Source organism: Mauremys reevesii, linkage group 8, assembly GCF_016161935.1.
Source record: "Mauremys reevesii isolate NIE-2019 linkage group 8, ASM1616193v1, whole genome shotgun sequence".
Classification (NCBI taxonomy): Eukaryota; Metazoa; Chordata; order Testudines; family Geoemydidae; genus Mauremys; species Mauremys reevesii.
The window spans coordinates 45158971-45180734 of record NC_052630.1 but is presented as its reverse complement, the minus strand read 5'-3'; the positions used below and the strand labels follow the sequence as shown (position 1 = coordinate 45180734).

Here is a 21764-nt window from a genome sequence, read left to right as displayed (position 1 = left end):
AGGTCATCAGTGATTATTAGCCAAGATGGTCAGGGACGCAACCTCATGTTCTGGGTGTCCCTAAACCTCCACCTGCCAGAAGCTGAGACTGGATGACAGGAAATTGATCACTCAATAAATTGCCCTGTTCAGAGGGAAGCACCTGGCACTGGTCACTGTCAGAAAACAGGATACAGAGCTAGATGGACCATTGGTCTGATCCAGTATGGCCATTCTTATGTTCTTATAATTAGTATTATGTGTATTCCTGTTCAGCAGGTGAATTCTAATCCCATGAACCATCTAAGAGACATGCTTGTTTACAAGCATCCTCCACCAGGGAATTAGGTGGGGGTTGGAAAACAAAAATTCCCAGTCCTTCGGGAAACATTTTATTTTTTAACCGCCCCCTTACAAGTTGGCAGTATGGTGGAAGGAGTTTGCCACACATTTGCTGGATCCAGGAATGCTTCACTAATAGGTAGTGCAACCCAAGTGAGTGTTGCCAACTGCAGAATGTCCAGGAGCTTGTGATGCAAGTGTAACTTCCTTGAGAGGTATCTAGAGGATGTCCACCACCCTCTTCACAAGGTTCTGGAATCGACTAACAGTGTCAGTCATCGATGGTGGAGGCACGTCTGCCTCAACTGGAGACAAAGACGAAGAAAATAGGGGCCTGAGTGGTAGTCTTTTTGTTCGCCCTAGCCTCTTGTCATCAAAGGCCTCCTTGTGCTGGGGGTTTGGTGGAGGAGGCTGTGGGACTCTAGGTTTTCTGGTGTGGTGGAACCAGAGGTTTGGCAAATTGCTGCTGATACACTGCCCAAGGATCCCTGTATGGCCAGTGGGGAGGCCCATATGGGAGAAGGGTTGGTACCCAGGACTGATCCCACCACCCCAGACATGGGCAAGGGGCTTTGTCAAAGTATGGGTTCCAGTAATGGGGACTCCTGCATTGATAAGGAGAAGACTGAATGTCTCCTTCATCCTCTGCAACGTCCTCCAGTGGGCCCAGTAGAAAAGGGTAGAGAATCCTGCGGTATCAAGAAGCACTCATCATCCAGAGACTGGCATCTTGGTACTGAGAGTCCTTTGGAACCCATAAGCAGCAGGGACTCTGGTTCGTCTAACACTGACATGTCGCTGAAGTAATGGAATTCCTGCGGTACTGAGCGGGCCAGTGCTGATGCAGCAGTTGGCTTGGGCGGTACTGTAGGTTTGTAGCACATAGGCACAGGGGGCTGAAGATGTGCACTTTGATTTTGTCAGTACCAACTGGGCCAAACGGGAAGGCACCGCTAGTAAGTTTGAAATAGACAGTGCCAATCTGGAGGCAGACGATACTGGGGCCTTGCTGGAGCCATGTTTCTCTGAAGTGATCTGGGATGTCCCTGCTCCACTGGTACCACAGGAGGAATCTTTCACCTCCATGGTACTGAGTCAAGAGTCAAGACTTCCGACACTGTAGACCTAGCACAAGATCAGGACTTCTTGGGAGCTGGCTGTTTGGTGGGAGACCAAGCTCCTTCCTCTTCAGAGCCTTCCCTGAGTCCCCCCTCTTAGGCGAGCCATTAGCTGAAGTCAAAGGGGCACTGGATCTGTCTGGAGACAGATGTACGGGGCAGATGTCTCCAGACCTGACTTGGAAGTGAGTCAAAGGGAGCACTCCACCAGTAACAGCTTCAGTTTGGTTCCCCTTCTTCTGAGCTTTAGATTTTAGAGCCAGGTGACAGTTACACCTTTGGGAGGTATGAGATTCTCCTAAGCAACAGATACATTTAGAGAGGCAGCGTTTGAAACCTGGTGAGCCAGGCACACCCACAGCCAGGCCAAATAAATTCCCCAGAAAAAATGGGAGAGGAAAAACTGAAACCTCTCACAGCTATCTAACTAATTCGGTACTCACAACTAACCCTAACTAGAAACACAACATTAACTAAACAACTTCAAAACAGGCTGAAACGTGCATGAGGTGATATGCTAGGGCTCTCTGTCAGGCCAAGGCAGCCAGAGTGGGGCCCCCGCACAGCCCTATATACCTTTGGCATGCAGCACGAAGTTGTATAGAGTGCATGTGTGGGCCAAACGGACACTGCTAACAGAAAACCTCTGATCCAGGACTAGGGAGGTGCATGTGCACCTCAAGTGTAGTACCCACACAGACAGTACTTGCAGAAGAACCAGATTTCCTTAGTCGACCAAGGGACCGCAAGTAAAAATATATTTCCTTGTTCAAATGGATGAAAATGGCAGGGGGTCTTGTCCCTGTAGCATTTGTGCAGGATGCAAACTGAATCCATTTCCAACTCCCCAAACCAAACCTGATGGGATTGTCCATCAACGTCACTCCAGTCGCTACCATTCCAGCTGTTGGCTCTAACTCTTTCACTTCCTGACTGCATTCCAGCAGGATGAGATAGTCCCTAAGGATATCTTGCATAAAGCTACACCTGTACCACTGCTCCTACATGGATGGGAGAATTTTCTCCCGAGATCAGCAGCACAGGAAGGGCCTTGTGTTGTGCTGGCCTCCTGGGGTCCCTTGTTAAAACTTGGCCATCCATCTCAACGGAAGGGTGGAATGACTTCTCTGCCTCAGAGCAGCACTCTCTCTGGTTATTGTTTATGTCACTGTAGTGTCTAGAGCTCCCATTGCACTAGGTGCTATAGAAAACACACAGGACAGGGAGTTTACACTCTAAATAGACAGGCCAGGCTAAGAGTGGGAGGGGAAACAAAGGCACGGAGAGGGAAGTGACTTGCCCAAGGTCACACAGCAAGGCCGGTGGCAAGGCTTGGAATAGAACCCAGCTCTGAGTCTCAAGCGTATACTCAAGCCACTGGCCCACACTGCCTACCAGAGATTATTATACAAGCCCCTTTTGAAGGGAACTGTGTCTCAGAATAGACAAATTGCCATAGATTACAGGTATTTTCAAACATTTTCTGAGAGAAGGTACCTCAGACCCTTTGGGTCTTCAGTCCATCTCCCTTCAGACTTTGCAAGCTGATCACGGTGCTACACGCTGAGTTTCCAGGAATAGGGTATCTCTTTTGTTGAGAAAGTGCAACTCCATCTCCTGCCTTGGTAATGGTTATTAGAAGGTCTTTGTTTAAACGAGAAGCAATTTCCCACACACATGCCTGTAATCCCAGCATGGCAGGGGTTCAGCACAGGCAAGGGGAGCCCTTGGTTAAAATACTGGCTGCATGTAACTGAACATCCCTAAGGAACAAGACTTGGGGTCACTGGCAATTTCTGCTCAAATGCTACTGATCAGGTCACACGGGGATGGCAAGGAAGTTCTAAGTGTCAATTTTAACATTATTTACAGCAAACAAAATGTTTCAATGTAAAAAAAAACCCCACCAACCATGCAGGGAAGGGTTGTCAATACTTACTAATGATCACTAGCAACAGGATGACAGCAACCAAAGCAACAAGGGCCTTCATCTGCAAGAAGAGTGCAAAGAGAGGGAGGAATTACCTTCCTGACATGAGACCGCATGTTTGGCTTGTTCTAAATTAAATGAGTCACCTCCCCGTTTAGATCCAGGACAAGGTATCTGTTCCCCTATCCCAGAATACTGTTGACGCCACTCCATAGATCCGATGGAAGGGAGTTTATTTCAAACAAATCACTTTAGCTGACACCAATTCCTATACCAGGTCTCTGGTGTCTCTTGGTTTAGAAAGCAGAAAGACAGAGGGGAGTTTGAGGTAAGCTGCATACCTGATCTGGAAAAAAAAAACACCCCAATATATCAACACAAGAGTGTGTACAGATGTGATCATATACAACATCTATCAGCACTAGAAAAATGTTCCCTGATACCTCAAATGCCGGGGCCAAATTTTTTCAAGCCTAGGTACCTAAAGTAAGACTCTCCCAAGTAACAGTGTCCTGATTTGCAAAGGGTTGAAAGTTCTGGCCTGGGTTAAATGCTCTCCCTCTGCTCTGTCATCCTGAACCATCTTCGGAGCAAAGCTTTCTGCAGACGGAAAGTACAGAGCACTGCACCACTATCCATCTCAAAGAGCAGAGACGGTGACTGGGTAGGAGTTGTAGAGTGGCATTGATGGTCAACTGAATTACAGCCATGTGTGGGGGCACAATTGACATTAATGCTACACATAGATGGAAACTGGACTAGAAAATCCTCAACACAACACCGCCATGTGCTACTAGAATAGACATGACTGTTTTCAGCTGGAAGTGCAGCCAGCTCAGAAAGATAAACACTCATGGTCCAAGGCTGTATTATTAATTACACATTTTAAACTGTGTCCGAGCACTCTGCACTGCATTGGAATCTCTTCCACACTGCAGATGAACACTAAGCCGCTAGTTCACAGTTTATAGATTCTAAGGCCAGAAGGAGCCATTGTGATCGTCTGGTATAACAGATCATCCAGCATAACCAGAGGCCATAAGGCTTCCCTGAATTAATTCCTGTTTGAACCAGCATCCAATCTAGATTTTAAAATTTGCCAGTGATGGAGAATCCACCACTCTCCTTGGTAAGTTGTTCCAATGGTTAATTACTCTCACTATTAAAAATATGCACCTTATTTCCAGTCTGAATTTGCCTAGTTTTAACCTCCAGCCATTGCCCTTTTTAGACCTTTGTCTGCTACATTGAAGATCCCTCTATTATCAAATGTTTGTTCCCTTAGAACAGCACACTCCAGGAACACCCAAAGTCTGAAGGGTCCCCAGGAGGCAAAGCAGCCCCAGACCCTGCAGTAAACTAACTCCTACATTTGAAAAGAAAGGCATGTGTGCCGGCTTCAGGATTATGGCGCTCTCCAGACCTGTTGTAAATCCCAATTGCAAGGAACAGAGTGTGAGAACTTGCCCAAGGCAAGGATAAAAATTCTGCACACAATATTTTAAAATTCTGCAAAATTCGGCATATTTCATTTGTCAATAAATAATATGGAGGCTCCAGCATGGGACATAGCTCACCGGCTGCACAGAGATGGGAGATCACCCTGCAGCCCCCTCCACTGAGGACATGGACTCAGCGGTGAGGCTGCACCCGACCCTGACACAGCACACAGGCCAGGCCTGCCCCAGGGGTCCATGCTGGGGGCAGGGGGGAGAGGGAGAAGGATGCAGAATTTTAAAATATTGTGTGCAGAATTGTGTTGATTTTTTTTGGTGCAGAATGCTCTCAGGAGTAGCGGGTAAAGCAACTCACCAGGGCTAGCAGCTACACCGGGCACATCAGGCGTGAGTAGGCAGGTTCAGTCAAGTGTGGAGGGACTTAGTGTGAGGGAGTCCAAGTGAAGGGGGTTCTGTGTGGGGTAATCTGGGTGCAGACAGTTCGGACGCGCTAGATGTCGGGGGGTTCCCAGCCAATGGGAGCTGCAGAGCTGGCACTTGGGGCAGAAGCAGTATGTAGAGACGTCTGGCTGCGCCTCTGCCTAGACGGGAACTGCCAGCCCCACCAACACCCCACCCCCAGTACCCGCAGGGGTCCTAGGCTGCCCCCTTCCTCCCCACAGAGCACCCACGGCATCCCCCAGGCTGCCCCTCCCACCCCAAGAGTTAGTCAGGGGTTTATAGTACAAGGTGTGGACTGGTCACAGGGCCATGAATTTTTGTTTACTGCCCGTAACCTGTCCATGATTTTTACTAAAAATGCCCATGCCTAAAACATAGCCTTACTCATACGGTGTATTTGTTTATTCCTTGACTGAATCAGCATAGATCTTAGAAGCAGATTTCCAGTGTGAATACTGTGAGTTAGAAGCTTGCTTTCCACAGATATTTTGCTAAGATCTCTTAAAATTCCTGTCTCAGTGAACACTCCAGCTAGCAAACTTGCATTCTAAAATATTCCTGGAAAATCAATTAAAAGGGGACATGAACAAAGGGAAAATGAATTCATTGGGAGAACATGCGCAAACGTCCAGGAGTGAATTTTTTGCAGATTCACCCTGCCTGTAGTGTTAGAGTACAGTGCAAGCTGAATGTTACAGATGCATTAAGAACAGAGGATCTACACTGATGTGTTAATTTTTAATAGGGCTGTCAATTGTTGCAGTTAGCTAAAAATATCAATCACGATTAATCACAGGATTATCTTCTGCAAATTGTAAACAAACTTGTTTGAGCGATTGGCTGAAGTAGGACTAAGCAGACTTGTAGGCTCTTAAGTTTGACATTGTTTTATTTTTGAATGCAGGTGGGTTTTTTGGTACATAATTCTACATTTGTAAGTTCAACTTTCATGATAAAGAGATTGCATTACAGTACTTGTATGAGGTGAATTGAAAAATACTATTTCCTTTGTTTTTTTACAGAGCAAATATTTGTAGTAAAAAATAAATAAAAAGTGAGCACTGTACACTTTGTATTCTGTGCTGTAATTGAAATCAATATATTTGAAAATGTAGAAAACATCCAAAAATATTTAAATAAATGGTATTCTATTAACAGCCTGATTAATAGCATGACTAATCGCAAGTATTTTTTAATTGTGCGATTAATCGTGATTAATTTTTAATCGCTTGAGAGACCTAATTTTTAATTGTTCAGTTAATGTCTTGTACAAAATTTCAGCTTGCCTCAATTTAAAATAATCTCAGCATTTTGATATCTTGATTAAGGATGTACAAAGAAAATCTAGAAAAGCAACTACAGAACAAAGTGGCATTGAGCTCAAATAGTTATTTTCTGGTAACAATGTCTAAGGGTTTGCTCCTTGCATTGCTGTTAAAATATAAAAAAAATATATAATTTGAGATATACCTATCTCATAGAGCTGGAAGGGACCCTGAAAGGTCATCAAGTCCAGCCCCTGCCTTCACTAGCAGGACCAAGTACTGATTTTGCCCCAGATCCCTAAGTGGCCCCCTCAAGGATTGAACTCACAATCCTGGGTTTAGCAAGGCCAATGCTCAAACCACTGAGCTATCCCCCCCCCCCCCCCCTGTTACTTAGCACCACCACTTTGCCCTTCCATAGCACCTTTCCTCTGATGATTTTAAAGCCCTTTGTAAAATACTCTTGTAGACCACATAATACCCCTGTGAATAAAGAGTTGCTGTTACTAACGGCTTGGATTTCTATCCTCCAGTTGTCTCTCTCCTAAAGATGTACCCACTTCTGTAACTCACTCACAGCTACTGTTGCCTTAACAGGCGTAAGTACAATCCATTAATCCAGGGATAGCGGAAGCACGGCCTTCAATACAGAGCTGAGGCCTGCAAAGATTATCTTCCCCAAACACACGATACTCCCATCTTCACCAAGCAAAGGCTGCTTGAAGTAGACAAAGCAATGCATGCTGGTACTCATGGTCTCTGCTGGCCTCAGCTCTGGATTCAAGATAAGAGTGGCTGCAATATGCCCCATTTTCATACAAGCTAGATAGAAATCTCAGATTCTGGCAACCTGCCCACGTTACTCTTAGTAGGACCAAGTTTTAAGAATGTACATTAAGAAATCCACTCCTTCCCCTCTCCATTTACTCACCTTGCACCCTCGCCACCACATCTGTCTTCGAAGCTGTTTGGATCGGTTGCTGAACGCTGTTGCATTGTCTGATAAACTTTCTGCATCACATGGAGAGAGAAAAGAATTAAAGGCATAGCAGCACGGGCACATCTAAAAGCACAAGCACACCAGAAAAAAGGCCTCCGGTTCTGTAAATTCACTTATTCTTAAACCATAAACTAGGCAACCAGGGAATATACACAATCGCCAAGTACTTCTGCAGAATTATATTGAAATTCAGCATGCTGTGTTTCATCAACATGCTGAATTTCACTAGCAACACAGTAGAACTTTGCCAAGACAAACTAACGACTATAAATGGTGAATGTATTTTACAAATTGTAAGTGAACAGACAAGAAAAAAAATGGTCTTTGTCAGTTTGCCTAAGAGTAGTTTAATTGTGGCAACACCATAAGTATACTAGAAACTATAAAAATCATGAAAATCAGCATTACAAAACTTGATTGTAGTGTTCTGCAATTAAGCCTTTCTCCTGAAACACAAGGTGAAATTGCCAAGCATTTTCGGTAATGAGAATTTTCAGCTCTGCAGAATAGCAGAACAAGAATGACTGAGGTTCCACAGTAACTTGTAAGGGTCCCACATACATTATAACATATAAAGTCAAGTCTTTTATAAGTGGACCCTTCAGGTTAAAAACAAAATAGGCTGAAAGAGGGAGAATTAAATTTAAGTTGAAATATCCAATAGGACTTACAAAAAAAAGCAAAGTGCTGCTGCAAGTGACCAGCTCAGGCCAGCAACAGATGAGGGGTATAGAAATCTAGAAGGTATGTGAAGAGAACAGCCATGACATGATGGGGACTTACCCCTAGCTGGGAATGATGCTAACTGAGGAGGTATTGCAAACATCAGCGAGGTAAGAAAAATTATACAAAGGGACCTACAGAGGTTAAACATCTGGACAGCAAATAAAATGAAGTTTAAGCTGGCAAAATGCAATGGCAATATATTGGGGGAATGCTAATCTGGAATGCAGCTATTCGGGGGAGGGAGGATCTCTTTCAAGACTCCTGCCTTCCCAGGGTAGGGGCAGAGAGCTGGTAAACAAGAATTTGCAGTTCCAATTTAAGGGCAACGACAGTCAATGCAGGGGTATCAAGGGCAGATTTACAAAGGTATTTAGGCACCTAGCTGCATCTTTAGGCACCTAAGTATCTTAGTAAAACTGGTCCCAAGTCATGACCCAAGTTGATAACAGCGTTTTATATAGGGCTCTGGGGAGATTGCATACGGAGCACGGCACACAGGCTGAATACCAGCAGGCTGCTAAGTCTTTACTCCTGGGAGAATTCTGCACCACTGTGCATGTGCAGAATTCATGTCCCCCGCAGATTTCTTTGTTCCCCAACAGAAAAATGACTCTCTCACGGGTAAGCAAAGGGAAGACACAAGAGCGGTCATGTGACCCTCCCCAGGTTTCGGTGCCCAGGACAGCCGGCAGAGAGGTAAATCACTGTGGGGTGGGGGCAGGACTGGGGAAGGCCTAGCTGGTGGCTCCTACCCTCTGTCAGGCTCAGCTGCTAGTCCTGGCTGGGGTGGGGGGAGGGGAGGGAGGACAGGACTTCCTCTTTCCCTGCACGGCATCCAGGGCTGGGTCGGACCCACCCCGATTTCTCCCCAGGCTGCAGGAAGCTCTGCAAACTCCCTTGCCTCCCCTCCTCCCCGCTTCCAGCACCCATCACTCCTCAGCTACAGGGGGAGGGATCACTGTATGGGGAATTGCTCCCCCAACCCCCTCTATCCAGACCCCCTCATACCCAGATCCTCCTGCCAAGCCTCAGCCCCCCCAGAACCCCACCTGCTGAGCCCCACTCCCCCTGAACCTGGACCACCCTGATGAGTCACCCGCACCCCCACTCCACCGAGCCCCAACCAGCCGCACCTGGATCCCCACCCCACTGAGCCCCACTCCCTCAGCATCTGGATCCCCCCCCAACGGAACTCCCCACAGCCAGACCCCCCTGCTGAGCACTCGCACTCTCTCTCACATACACACACACCCCTGCTGAGCCCCAACCACCTTCACCTGGACCCCCTTGCAGAATCCCATTACCATTGTACCCAGAACCCCGCAACAAACCTCCAGATCCCCCCCCAACACCCAGATCCTCCATTGAGCTGCCCGCACCCAGACTGCCCCACACAGAACTCTCACCCTACACCTGGATCCCCCCACACTAAGCCCATCCACACTAGGATCCTGCCTTGCTGAGCCTGCCTGCCCACACCTGGCACAGATGGGCCGGGCCCTGGGGTATTTCTGGGGCAGGCCCAGTCCTTGTGCTTTTTCAGGGTCAGGTGCAGCCTCACTGCTGAGCCCAGGTCCCAGGGGGAGCTGCAGAGTGATCTTCCACCTCTGTGCAGCCAGTGGCCTGTGCTCCCCAGTGCCAGGCTGGAGCTTCCACATTTATTTGACAAATAAGATTTGCAGAATTTTAAAACATTGTGCACAGAATTTTTTATTTTTTGGTGCAGAATTCCCTCAGGAGTAACAAGTGGAGGGAACATGAAGAGCAACTACCGCACGTAAGGGGATGGAAGGAGCGATGGACGAGGAATATTTAGAGAACTATTCCTGGGCTGTAGAGAGACGAAGTCGGGGGAGGAAAATGATACACGGCAAATTATAAGCACCAAGGGAAAGAAAATGTTTAAGGAGGCTCAAGGAAGTACAGGGATGAAAGTGGAAAAGGGGACACTTGGCTTCCCAACAGACAGACAGTAAGATCAGCAGTCTCAGGCTGGAAACAGCCTCCCAATGGAAGTGGTGTATCCATGGAGACACTTCAAATAGAGGTTTATCCAGATTAGGATATTGTAGGAAACAATCATGCCCTGGGCCCATAAGAAAATGTGCTTTAGCAGATCATCGTCTCACTCTGATTTCCAGAATCTGTTGTCATGAAATGGAATCAAACATCACTGCCCGGCAGAGAGGGATGAGGTATGCAGCAAAATAACCACAATCACCAGGGGAAAGAAGAGGACTTTCAATCCCTTCACTAAGGTTATTCACAGTGGTGTTTTAAAGCTGCCTAGAGGAGCATGCTGTTCTCCAGGTCTCAACATGAGGGAGGGGAGGCAGGAAGAGAGTTCTAGAATATTATTAAGTATTCCCACCTGATTTATCCTGTAAGTCATCCAGTCTCTCTCCCCTTTCAATCACCTTGGTGATGTTCTCCTGCATGACGTCAATGACTTCATCCACCTGGTTCTGGACACTAGAGGAAAATAAAGCCATTAGAAATCACACAGGCCTACCAGTAGCAGGTGTTATGGACTCTATATTCCAATACCAGTGCTTCAGTGAAAGCTGTTTGCATTGAAAGAATGAGCAGCAGTTCACCAATGATAGACAGACAGGCCCAATAGCGGAAAGGTCATTGTGACGTTTGAGAAAGTCTGTGGTGGGCAAGATTAACCCTGCGTGTGATGCTATTCCAGGAGATAGGTGGGTTCTCTCCATAGCGCCATTTATTCTGCCACACTTTCTCATCCTCACCCCATGCTCAGGCCAACTGCCTGGAAAGTTGGAGCAATATGTTATAGATGAGGAATAGTCTTGGTCCATGAACTCAAGGGTGATTTTTCCTGGCTAAGGATATTAGCACTTTATTCTTAGAGGAAAAGGAAGGAGCTTTAATAGCATTTTGTTGCTCTTGCAATTCCTGCCATATTGTGCTGTTTGACTTTTTTAATCCAGCTTCAGATCTCTCAACGTCAAGAGTTTGAGCTAGAACCTAGCTCTGGTTTCCCTGCATTAGCCTCCAGGTCTCCGGGCTTGGTTACACTGGAGAGTTGCAGCGCTGGTGGAGGCTTTACAGCGCTGCAACTTAGTAACTGTCCACACCTGCAAGGCACATCCAGCGCTGCAACTCCCTGGCTGCAGCGCTGGCTGTACACCTGGTCTGCTTGGGGTATAACGAGTGCAGCGCTGGTGATGCAGCGCTGCTCGTCAAGTGTGGCCACACACCAGCGCTGTTATTAGCCTCCAGGGTATTAGGAGATATCCCAGAATGCTTTTAACTAAATTACTCTCTCTTTTGTTATGATGCCTCTCTTTGTTTTGTTGTGAACTCGGGGCTCCGGGAGCTGCTTATCTAAAAAACAAACACAGCTCCTGTTTGCTGTGATCAATCTGTAACTGACTGTGAACAATCAATTGAGATAACCTACTACCTTGCTGTGAATGAGGCAGGCAGGGGGATGAATGTCTACAGCCTAGTGTTTGCTTGAGGAGAGAAACGGGGGTTGGGGAAGGGAGTCTGTTGGAGCAGCTGCTTATCTGGTCTGCTGGCTAATTTGCAGTTAAGAGTGAATGAGGGGTCGAGGAAATGTTCAGATTTTCAAGGCAGGGAGCTGACACACAGTGTCGGCTCCAAAAATCGACTCTCTCTCTCTCCCCCACTCCCTGTCACACTCCACCCCACCCCCCCTTTTTTGAAAAGCACATTGCTGCCACTTGAATGCTGGGATAGCTGCCCATAATGCACCACTCCCAACAGTGCTGTAAATGCTGCAAATGTGGCCACACTGCAGCGCTGGTAGCTGTGAGTGTGGCCACACACCAGCGCTTTCCCTACACTGCTGTACGAACACAGCTGTAACTCCCAGCGCTGCACATCTGCAAGTGTAGCCAAGCCCTCCTTCAGGACTCACTCCACACTGAAGAGGGGTACAGAAGTGGCTCAGTCTCTTAGATTGGGATTTTTAAAAAGGGGTTTACAGAACTATGTACCCGGCTCACTGAAAGTCAGTGTGAGTTGAGTGTCTTCCTATCAAAAAGGAGAGCAATCAAATGGAAGATCTGAAAGCACTCTCAATACCAGAGTCACTTTTTCAAACAAACAATGTTGGGAGAATTAATTAAATCTCTTCTATCTTTGCTATTGTTGGGGTGCTATGATTTGGCAGGGACTGAGGACATCTGTTAGTTAAGTGTGGCCTTTTAAAGATCTTGTCAAAGATGCTGAGAGCTTGGAATGGAGGCTCTTTTGTTGCAGAGTAGTAGGTTTCTTTTGTTTTATACACCAGTCATTATGTCCTTTCAGGAGTGCTAAACCTCAACACAGGGTTGTTAAATAGCCTGGGGATGAAAGCATCAGGAGGGTGTTTCCCCAAGGAAGTCTGCAACTGTATTTGAAGAATCAGTTGCATTTGCCCAAAATGTGTTCAAATAAATTCCAAAGGAACAGGTAAAGTAAATTAAGATGAACTATCATATCCCAGCTTCTGAATTCCATAACAGAGGTTAGCCAATGATACAGGTAGTTATTTTGCTGCACAGTAACCAGGTTCAAATCCCTAAACTTCTGAATTTGCAGTAGCCTAATGGACAATGCCATAAAATAACATTCAAAAGCCACATATAACAAAAGTACTTGAATACATTTTGGAAATAATGCACATTTGTCTTTACTGGAGATGGGAATCAGAAACAGCTTAGGGCCCCTGCAATATAATAAGAACGGCCATACTGGGTCAGACCAAAGGTCCATCCAGACCAGTATCCTGTCTACTGACAGTGGCCAATGCCAGGTGCCCCAGAGGGAGTGAACCTAACGGGTAATGATCAAGTGATCTCTCTCCTGCCATCCATCTCCACCCTCTGACAAACAGAGGCTAGGGACACCATTCCTTACCCATCCTGGCTAACAGCCATTAATGGACTTGACCTCCATGAATTTATCTAGTTCTCTTTTAAACCCTGTTACAGACCTAGCCTTCACAACCTCCTCAGACAAGGAGTTCCACAGGTTGACTGTGCGATGTGTGAAGAAGTCCTATGAAATGTACTGGCTTCATGGGACAATGGCAAGAACAGTTGTCTCTGAGGCAATAAAAGCTAAGCATTGGACAAAACAACTGTTTTCTTCAATGCAAGTAGGTTCTAGGCTTTACTCTGGTAAGATTATTTTGTTCAGTTTCTTCGACTCATAAAATGCATGGATTGAAAATACATTAAATGCCTTGCGTATACTGAATCTGCATAGTTTGAAAAGCTGATGTAAACATGAGAAGGAGAAAAAAAAACTCTAGCCATTCCCACATATTCTTGGATATACATGTCATGTACTAATGGAAAAGATCCAATGCTTTCCCTATGGCAAAAGATATATTAAAGAACATTTCCAATAGCTAATAATTCACGCTTCCTTAGCAACTACAATCTGAGGATCTCAAAACACCTACCACCAATGATTTCATCCCTGAAACACGGCCGTGGGATAGGAGAGTATTATCCCTCCCCATTTCACAGATGGAGAAACTCAGAAAAGTGACTTGCCTCAAGTCACAAATCCAGGAATAGGCCTAATAATAATGATACCACCTAGCTAGCACATATGCAGTGCTTTCCATCAGTAGAGCTCAAAAACATTTTACAAAAGGGGTATTATCATCCCCACTTTGCAGATGGGGAAACTGAGGCACTGAAAGGTGAAGTGACATACCCATGGTCACCCAGAAGACCAGTAGCAGAGCCAAAAATAGAATTCAGGTCTCCCAAATCCCAGTTCAGTGGTCTCTCTGTTAGCCCACTCTGCCACTAGTTCACACTCACCTAATTTTTCTGTCTCCTGAGACCATAAGTTCCTCTCATCAATAGCAGAAGAGATTATGTGGATAGTTATGCATGGGGCACATATGAGAACTCCTATTATAATAAACTGCAGATTTGAAAAAAATCAGGGTTCAGAATAAATGAAGAAAGAGCTTTGGGGGTGTGCAGCTCAAGCAGTCTTACAATCTGAAAGGGATTTAAAATATACAGCATACAGGTAGAGAAGCTGCCATCAAAACTGCTCCAGATGCGAAAGGCATGCAACTGCAACTATTAAATCGGAAGTTCCAAACATTTCGAGATGAATAGCAAAAGCCAACCCAGCACACAACAATTGTAGGGCTGATCTTCAAAGGCACAAATGTCCCTTGGGTGCCACACTTCTGGGGGCTCTCAATAGGAACTGGGCAGCTAACTGCCTTTTGTGCCTTTGAAAATCTCCCCCTACACGTGCTCATTGCTCCAAACTAGAAAAGAGGGAATCCAGTAAAAATCAGAATAGCAGCACTTGGCTTTTCAAACTTCTATTAATAAAAAACTGGAAACACAGCAGCATAGCCACGGGTGGTCGCTAATTAAATAGAGAGGGCTACGCATCTGTCTTGGCATTTCATGCCAGGCTTTGCAAACTACTGCAGCCACACTTTTGTAGTTCCCATCATCAGCAAAACCCTCTGAAGCAAACTGTTGGCTGAACACTGAACTGGAGAGGCTGTATTTTTATATGGACGAAAGCAGGCCACAAAGTATTATTCTACCGTTGCACAAAAAATAAACTAGCCCTTTCCTGCAGAATATCATAAATCCAGCATGAATTGTTCTGCTACAGGTAGAAGCTTGACTCCCCACAGCTGCTTGAAATCTTCTGCTACAGAAGGGCAGGAAGAGCTGCTAAATCTATTGTCAACCATTCCCTATTTTGATGAAACAAGCCTGTATACTCACCCAGTGTTTCATCAGCTGCCTCTTAAAGAAAACAATATGTGAATCATGACCAAGGCAATCTTAACAGACTTCTTTTTTTTTTTTAAACTTCACATTCCTAAACGAAACATGGCAGTAGAAGAAGTGCCAGCTATTCCAAACAGACCATCTTCAAATACCGGATCTACTAAACACATCAGAAGCACTTCTAGTGAATTAATTTTCTTCCTTTATCATGATGTGCTGAGACTACCCAGGGGCTGGCAGATGCACTCGTTTTACACTGGATGCACACACCCAAATACCCATATAATTAAAACAGTGATTCACAACCAGCACCTAAACAAAAAGGAGTCATGTCACAAAGCGTAGGCAGTAGGACTTCTGGTGTCACTATAAGCCCTGGACAAACTTGGGTGACTCACAGGCAATTACTGCTTCCAAGCATAGGATGGGTGATGAGAGAAGAAAAACAATCACTGGAAAATTAAAAATGAAGGGGCTGATCCCACTAGCCCTCTGTTTACCAAACTCTCATGGTTTCACATGCAGAGGGCGAGCAGACTCAAGGCTAACGTTTGAGACACATTTACTTTGCTTTGCAATGTGTGGATGTTCTTAAAATTATTCATTGGCTTTGAAGTAATGAAAAGTCCTCCCAATGACAGGTCTGTAACCAAATTCTCTTGGTTAAAACCACCAGCAGGAGTGTATAAGGGATGCAAACTATGTTACATTTGAGTCAGAAAGGAGAGGATCCAACGTGAGGGAAGGTGTTCAAGGAAATCCATGCTACGTACAAGACTCAAAGCATCAGTCATACACGTCGACCTCTGAAAAAGGTCTGTATTACATGGCTATGCAGCTCCAGAGGACTAAAAGTTGGACACTTCATACCTCAGCATCCCAATGTCCTCTGATTACAGATAAAAGCTATGCATTGGGTGCTCCAGATCATTATTTATTTGTGTTATAGTTACGTCATCAAGCCTCCATTGTGCTAAGCACGGTACACATGCACGATCAGAGAGAGCCCCTACCCCAAGGAACAATCTATACAGGCAAGACAAAGTGCAGTAGAAAAGAAGGATTATTTATCCCCATTTTACAGACAGGAAAAGGAAACAGATTAAGAGGCTGTCTATGCCACAAGCCAAGGGGTGATTGTAGCCCAGGGAGACATACCCATGCTAGCTTTAATCTAGCTAGCACAGGGAACCGCTGAAGGCAACATGGTGGCACCGGCTGGGAACCAGATGACACACCCGCCAGGGACCATGGTTACCTTCTCTGGTTCCTCACCTGTGCTAAAGCCCATGCCACCACATCTTCATTACTATTATTACCTGTACTAGCTAGATTAAAGCTAGCCCAATTATGCCTACATTAATTTGCAGGGTACACCTACCCTAAGTGACTAACCCAAGGTCACTCAGAGATTCTGCGACTGACCCCAGAATTAAACCCAGATCTTGAACTCCACTCCAGTCCCTTAACCACAAGACCAACCTTTCTCACTGTCAGCCAAAGAGGCCTCTAGTACGGAAGTTAAAGATCACAAAGGTCTACTCACAGTGCAGTTTTGGAGCAAATTTACCATTTTCAACTAGTTCTATCTGCTTGAGGTTGGAAATTCAAGCAATATTGAAAACAAAACATTTTTCATTTTATCAGAGTCCACTCCCCTGCCAAGTAAGTAATGTATTTACAGGGAGAGAACTACTGGCTTTTCAATAATTTTGCTCCTGGGTCTGTATCCTGCCAGGTTTCCAAGTGGAAAAAACTGAATTCATTCTTGCCAGGAAAGTGAGTAAAACAAAAGCATACACATGTCTCCCATGGCCCCACTTTAGACTGATGACTACAAAGATGCTGGTTTTAAGAAGGACAGAACATCACACAAACCAGAACACCAGCAATGAGATCACTCTCAGCTTAATTCGATTTAGAGTCTGCCTTAATGATCTACCAAGTTCTGAAGGAAAGGAACCTATCTTTCCCTTTTAGATCCACTGGGCTATGAACTGACTAATATTAGGTGCAATTCATACTGCCAGGCTAAAGAAAGGTGCCACATTCTTCAAGTGGCAGAGACGAGTGACGAAAGACACCATGCTATCAACGTGACCTGGGCGTCCTCTCCATGCCTGTTTTGGGGAATAGTCAGTTTTCTAGCAGGCAGTATTGGCTCCACGTCCCCTCCCATTCTCAGTGATGTGTTGTACACCTGGATGTTATCATTGAGGTTCCATGTACTCTGTGGCACATTAGACCTCTGATGCAGCCACCTGGAAGGCAGGGAATGAATATGAAACTGAGTTATACAATCAGCAAAGCTGATGCCTTTTATGCATTTTGACATTATGTTATTCCGCACAGCCCCCAACATTTCCAATATGTCTCACATTTTCCTATTGACAACGCAAAACTACACTGCAGAAGTCGTTGGAGGTGGAAGGAATATGACTGGAGGATTCCTAGAGCTAAGAAAGGGGCAGTTGGAACCTTAGAGCACGAGGAGGCAGGGGGGATGTATAGCCATTTGGGGTTGCAGGAGAAACATTTGCTGCATGCTTCTGAAAAAATGATCAGTAGTGAAACACTTCATGTTGATCACTGAATGGCCATTCTCAGGTTTCAGAGTCAACACAACTGCAATCAGTGAGGCAATTTGCACCTCTCTTTAGGCCTGCTGACACTAGAAAGGTTAGCACCCATATTACAGCAATGGTGCTTTTGCATAGTTGGTAGCAATAACAGAAAGGAATCAAAGAGTCAAGGTGGGAGAGGTAATACACCTCTACCCCGATATTACGCAACCCGATATAACACGTGTTCACATATAGCGTGGTAATCCCGGCAGTGGGGCTCGGGCGGCGCTTTAAAGGGAGATTGAAGTGTTCTCAGACTGGTTTTTGAATGTTAACAATCTCCCTGGTCACTCAATTACAGACCTAAAAGTCACAATATTACAACAAAAAAACCCTTCAAAAACAGAGTCCAACGAGAGACTGCTGAATTGGAATTAATTTGAAAAACGGACACCATTAAATTAGGCTTGAGTAAAGACTGGGAGTGGATGGGTCATTACACAAAGTAAAACTATTTCCCCATGTTTATTCCCCCCCATACACACACACTGTTCCTCACACCTTCTTGTCAACTGCTGCAAATGGACCATTTTGATTACCACTACAAATAGTTTTTTTCTCTCCTGCTGGTAATAGCTCACCTTAACTGATCACTCTCGTTAGAGTGTGTATGGTTAACACCCATTGTTTCATGTTCTCGGTGTATATATATATATATATATATATATATCTTCCTACTGCATTTTCCACTGCATACATCCAATGAAGTGGGCTGTAGCCCACGAAAGCTTATGCTCTAAGGTGCCACAAGTACTCCTGTTCTTTCTCCCCGACCTGGTCTCTCTCTAATACCCTGGGAGCAACATGGCTACAACATTGCAAACAGAAGGACTCAGGTGATTTTACCCCACGTCATAAAAACTTGCCTTGAACAATTTTTTCATGATCCACTGAAAAATGACTGAGTCCTCTTTACAGTAGTAGTCAAACACTGGTAGAGTTCTGCTGTGGCTGTAATATGGGTGCTAACGTTCCTACTGCAGATGCACTCTAGGAGCAACTGTTTCATACTTTGCATATTCAGAAAGACAACGCTACTCTGGTTTCTGTTTGATTTAAATTTTTAAGGTCAGCTTCAAAAGGCTAGAACCAGTCATCGTTTCAATGAAAGCCTTCATTCTGGAGCACAATTTGGAAGCAATCTCCAGAGCTGCAGAATCCACTGGGCCCAGCTCATTAGCATAACTAAGAAATGTGCTTAATGTCAACTTGTGTAAGTGAATTGTAGTGAGGTACTGTGAAAGGTGAAATAACCACAAGTATGAGACAACATTTTTAGTCAGTGGAGATAAATGTAGCACATTGGGAGAGGTTTTCTAAAGTACCTAAGGGATTTAGGATCACATCTCTGCCTTAAATGGGACTTCTGCTCCTAACTCCCTTAGGTGCTTTTTAAAATCCCACTCAGCTCAAGTATCGCATGGGCTTAGCCTTGGATTATTCCAGTAAACAAAATTCTAAGTAATATTAATAACCCTCCTGCCCCCCAAATGGTTGGAAGGCTTAAACACATATGCTTCCAGATTGTCTACCATCAAGCGGCAGTAGGTACCTGCAAACATCTGGTGCATAGGATCCAATACCTACCTGAGACAACTGATTGACATTTCCCCCCGTGTAAACCTGTTTTAATGTTTAATACTGGTGAGACGTGCCAATCTCAGAGCCCTGGATTCCACTGCCATTTCTGCAGACCAGGTATGGTACATGGGCAGTGGTACATGCTTCCCCACCCATTCATCAGTGCACCTGAAAAGGTGACTTGCAAAAGGGAACACAGCATTAGGGTTATGCCCTTTTTAGGTTCTGTTGATGTAGAAAGGCAACATGAAAAGTTTGGGGTTTGTTCAATTCTGCTCATTTGCTACAATCAGTGACTGACTCCTAAAAAAAGAAAAATCAAAAGTGCGTTCCAGCACTATCGCTTCTAAGTGATAGTACTGGAAGTATTAAAACACCCAAACAGATGCTGTAACAGCATTCTGCAACATTTCAGCATGACTCAAGCCCTGGTTACATTAGACATTCATCCCTTCTCTAGCTAGAAGACGTTCTTATGATTGGAGAGTTAGCACAATGACAACATCATGAGGACCAAGGCCCTAGGGTAAAATCACATTTATTTCTTGAAACAAATGGCTGTGCAGTGTCTAGCCTAGTTTTCATAATCGTGTTGTTAACTAGAGTTAAATTAGTGAACAAATAACTCAAGTTAAAGCAGGAGCATAAACTCTAGTCTAGAGCAGGGGTTGGCAACCTTTCAGAAGCGGTGTGCCAAGTCTTCATTTATTCACTCTAATTTAAGGTTTTGCGTGCCGGTAATACATTTTAATGTTTTTTAGAAGGTCTCTCTCTACAAGTCTATATATTATATAACTAAACTAGTGTTGTATTGTAAAATAAACAAGGTTTTCAAAATGCTTAAGAAGCTTCATTTAAAATGAAATTAAAATGTTGATCTTACACTGCTGGCCCGCTCAGCCCGCTGCTGGTCTGGGGTTCTGGTCACCTAGGCCGGCAGCGGGATGAGCGAGGCCTGCGGCCAGGACCCCAGCTGGCAAGGGTCCGTCAGCCAGAACCCCAGACCGGCAGCGGGCTGTGTGGGGCCGGTGGCCAGGACCCAGAGGGCTGGGGGCAGAGGGCTGGAGTCAGGGCTGGGGAATGGGTATGTGTGGGGGGGGTGTAGGTGTCAGGGCGGCGGGGGGGCTGGGTATGGGTGGGGGTGCCAGAGTCAGGGCTAGGGTTGTGGGGGGGAGGAGGGATGAAGGAGTCAAGCAGAGGGCTGGGTGTGTATGAGGGAGGTACAGGGCTCATGGCAGGGACCTGGGGGGTGTGCGGGGCTCAGGGCTGAGGATGTGGTGGGGTCAGGAGAGGGCTGGGTGACTGCCCCCCTAAGAACGCCCAACCCCACTGCTCGTTGTCCCGACTACCCCCTCCTGGGACTCCTGCCCCCAACGACTCCACCCCCTATCTAAGCCTCCCTGTTCCTTGTCCCCGGACTGGACCCTACCCTCTACCTGTCCCCTGACTGCCCCAACCCTTATCCACACCCCTGTCCCCAGCCAGACCCCCGGGACTCCCATGCCCCATCCAACCACTCCCCGCCCACTGACAGAACCCCCAGAACTCCCGATCCATCCAACCCCCGCCACTCCCTGCCTGCCCCAATACCTCTCCACACCCCTGCCTGCTGACAGAACCACCAGAACTCCCAACTCATACAACCCCCACAGCTCCTTGTCCTCTGACCACCCCCTACAGAGACCCCCAACCCTAACTGGCCCCCCCAGGACCCTCCTTGCTCCCGGTCCCCTGACTGCCCTGACCCCTATCCACCCCCTGCCCCCTCACAAACCCCAGGACTACCATGACCCATCCAATCGCCCCTGCTCCCTGACTGCACCCTCCAGAGACCCCCGCCCCTAGCCACCACCCCCCGGGATCCCACCCCCACATCCAACCCACCCTGCTCCCTGTCCCCTGACTGCCCCCATCCCTTATCCAATTCCCTCAGCCCTGGGCCCCTTACCATGAGAGCCAGATACGCTGCCCCGTGGGAGCACACAGCCCCAATCCCCAGAGCGCTGCACGCGGCAGCAGGGCTCCAGGGGAGGGGAGAAGGCGGAGGAGGGGTGACAGCTTGCTGCGCTCGGCCCGGCACTCTGGCCCGGGAGCACGGACCCCGCAGCTTGCCGTGCCGGGAGAGTGGGGCCATTTGCCCACCCCGTGTGCACGGCTATGCTTCTGCTCCCTGCCCCCGCGGGGGGAGCAGAGGGCAGAGGAGAGCGGGCTGGGCTGGGCAGGATTTTTAATGGCATGCTGGAGTCCCGGCAGGCTCCAGCGTGCCATTAAAAATTGGCTCGCGTGCCATAGGTTGCCGACCCCTGGTCTAGGCTGTAAGACTTTCTTTCTAGAGTGAGAGCTAAGCAATGGAGAGAGGAAGGGATTTTTAGTCAGACTGCTCAGAAGTTTTTTTTAATGCCAATGACTCAACCTTGCTCCTTCGGCTCAGGCATTAAGAGCTCACAGTAGTCACTCCAAGTCCTCCACGCAAAACTAAGGAAACTAGACATTCCTGATATTTCTGAGGTTCAAAATACCTTCCAGGCCTCCTTCAC

The 21764-nt window shown here is 46.4% G+C and overlaps 1 protein-coding gene across 2 annotated transcripts in view; it reads right to left on the bottom strand.

Moving 5' to 3' along the window:
• The window catches only part of VAMP4 (vesicle associated membrane protein 4), a 39109-nt gene that overhangs the window by 2551 nt on the left and 14794 nt on the right, over positions 1-21764 (bottom strand). For both annotated transcript variants that reach the window (XM_039486284.1, XM_039486283.1), the window contains exons 5-7: positions 10630-10730; positions 7464-7543; positions 3379-3430 (exon numbers count right to left, since the gene is read on the bottom strand). In XM_039486284.1, the coding sequence (XP_039342218.1) occupies positions 3379-3430; positions 7464-7543; positions 10630-10730 (233 nt within the window). The remainder of the gene's footprint in view (positions 1-3378; positions 3431-7463; positions 7544-10629; positions 10731-21764) is intronic.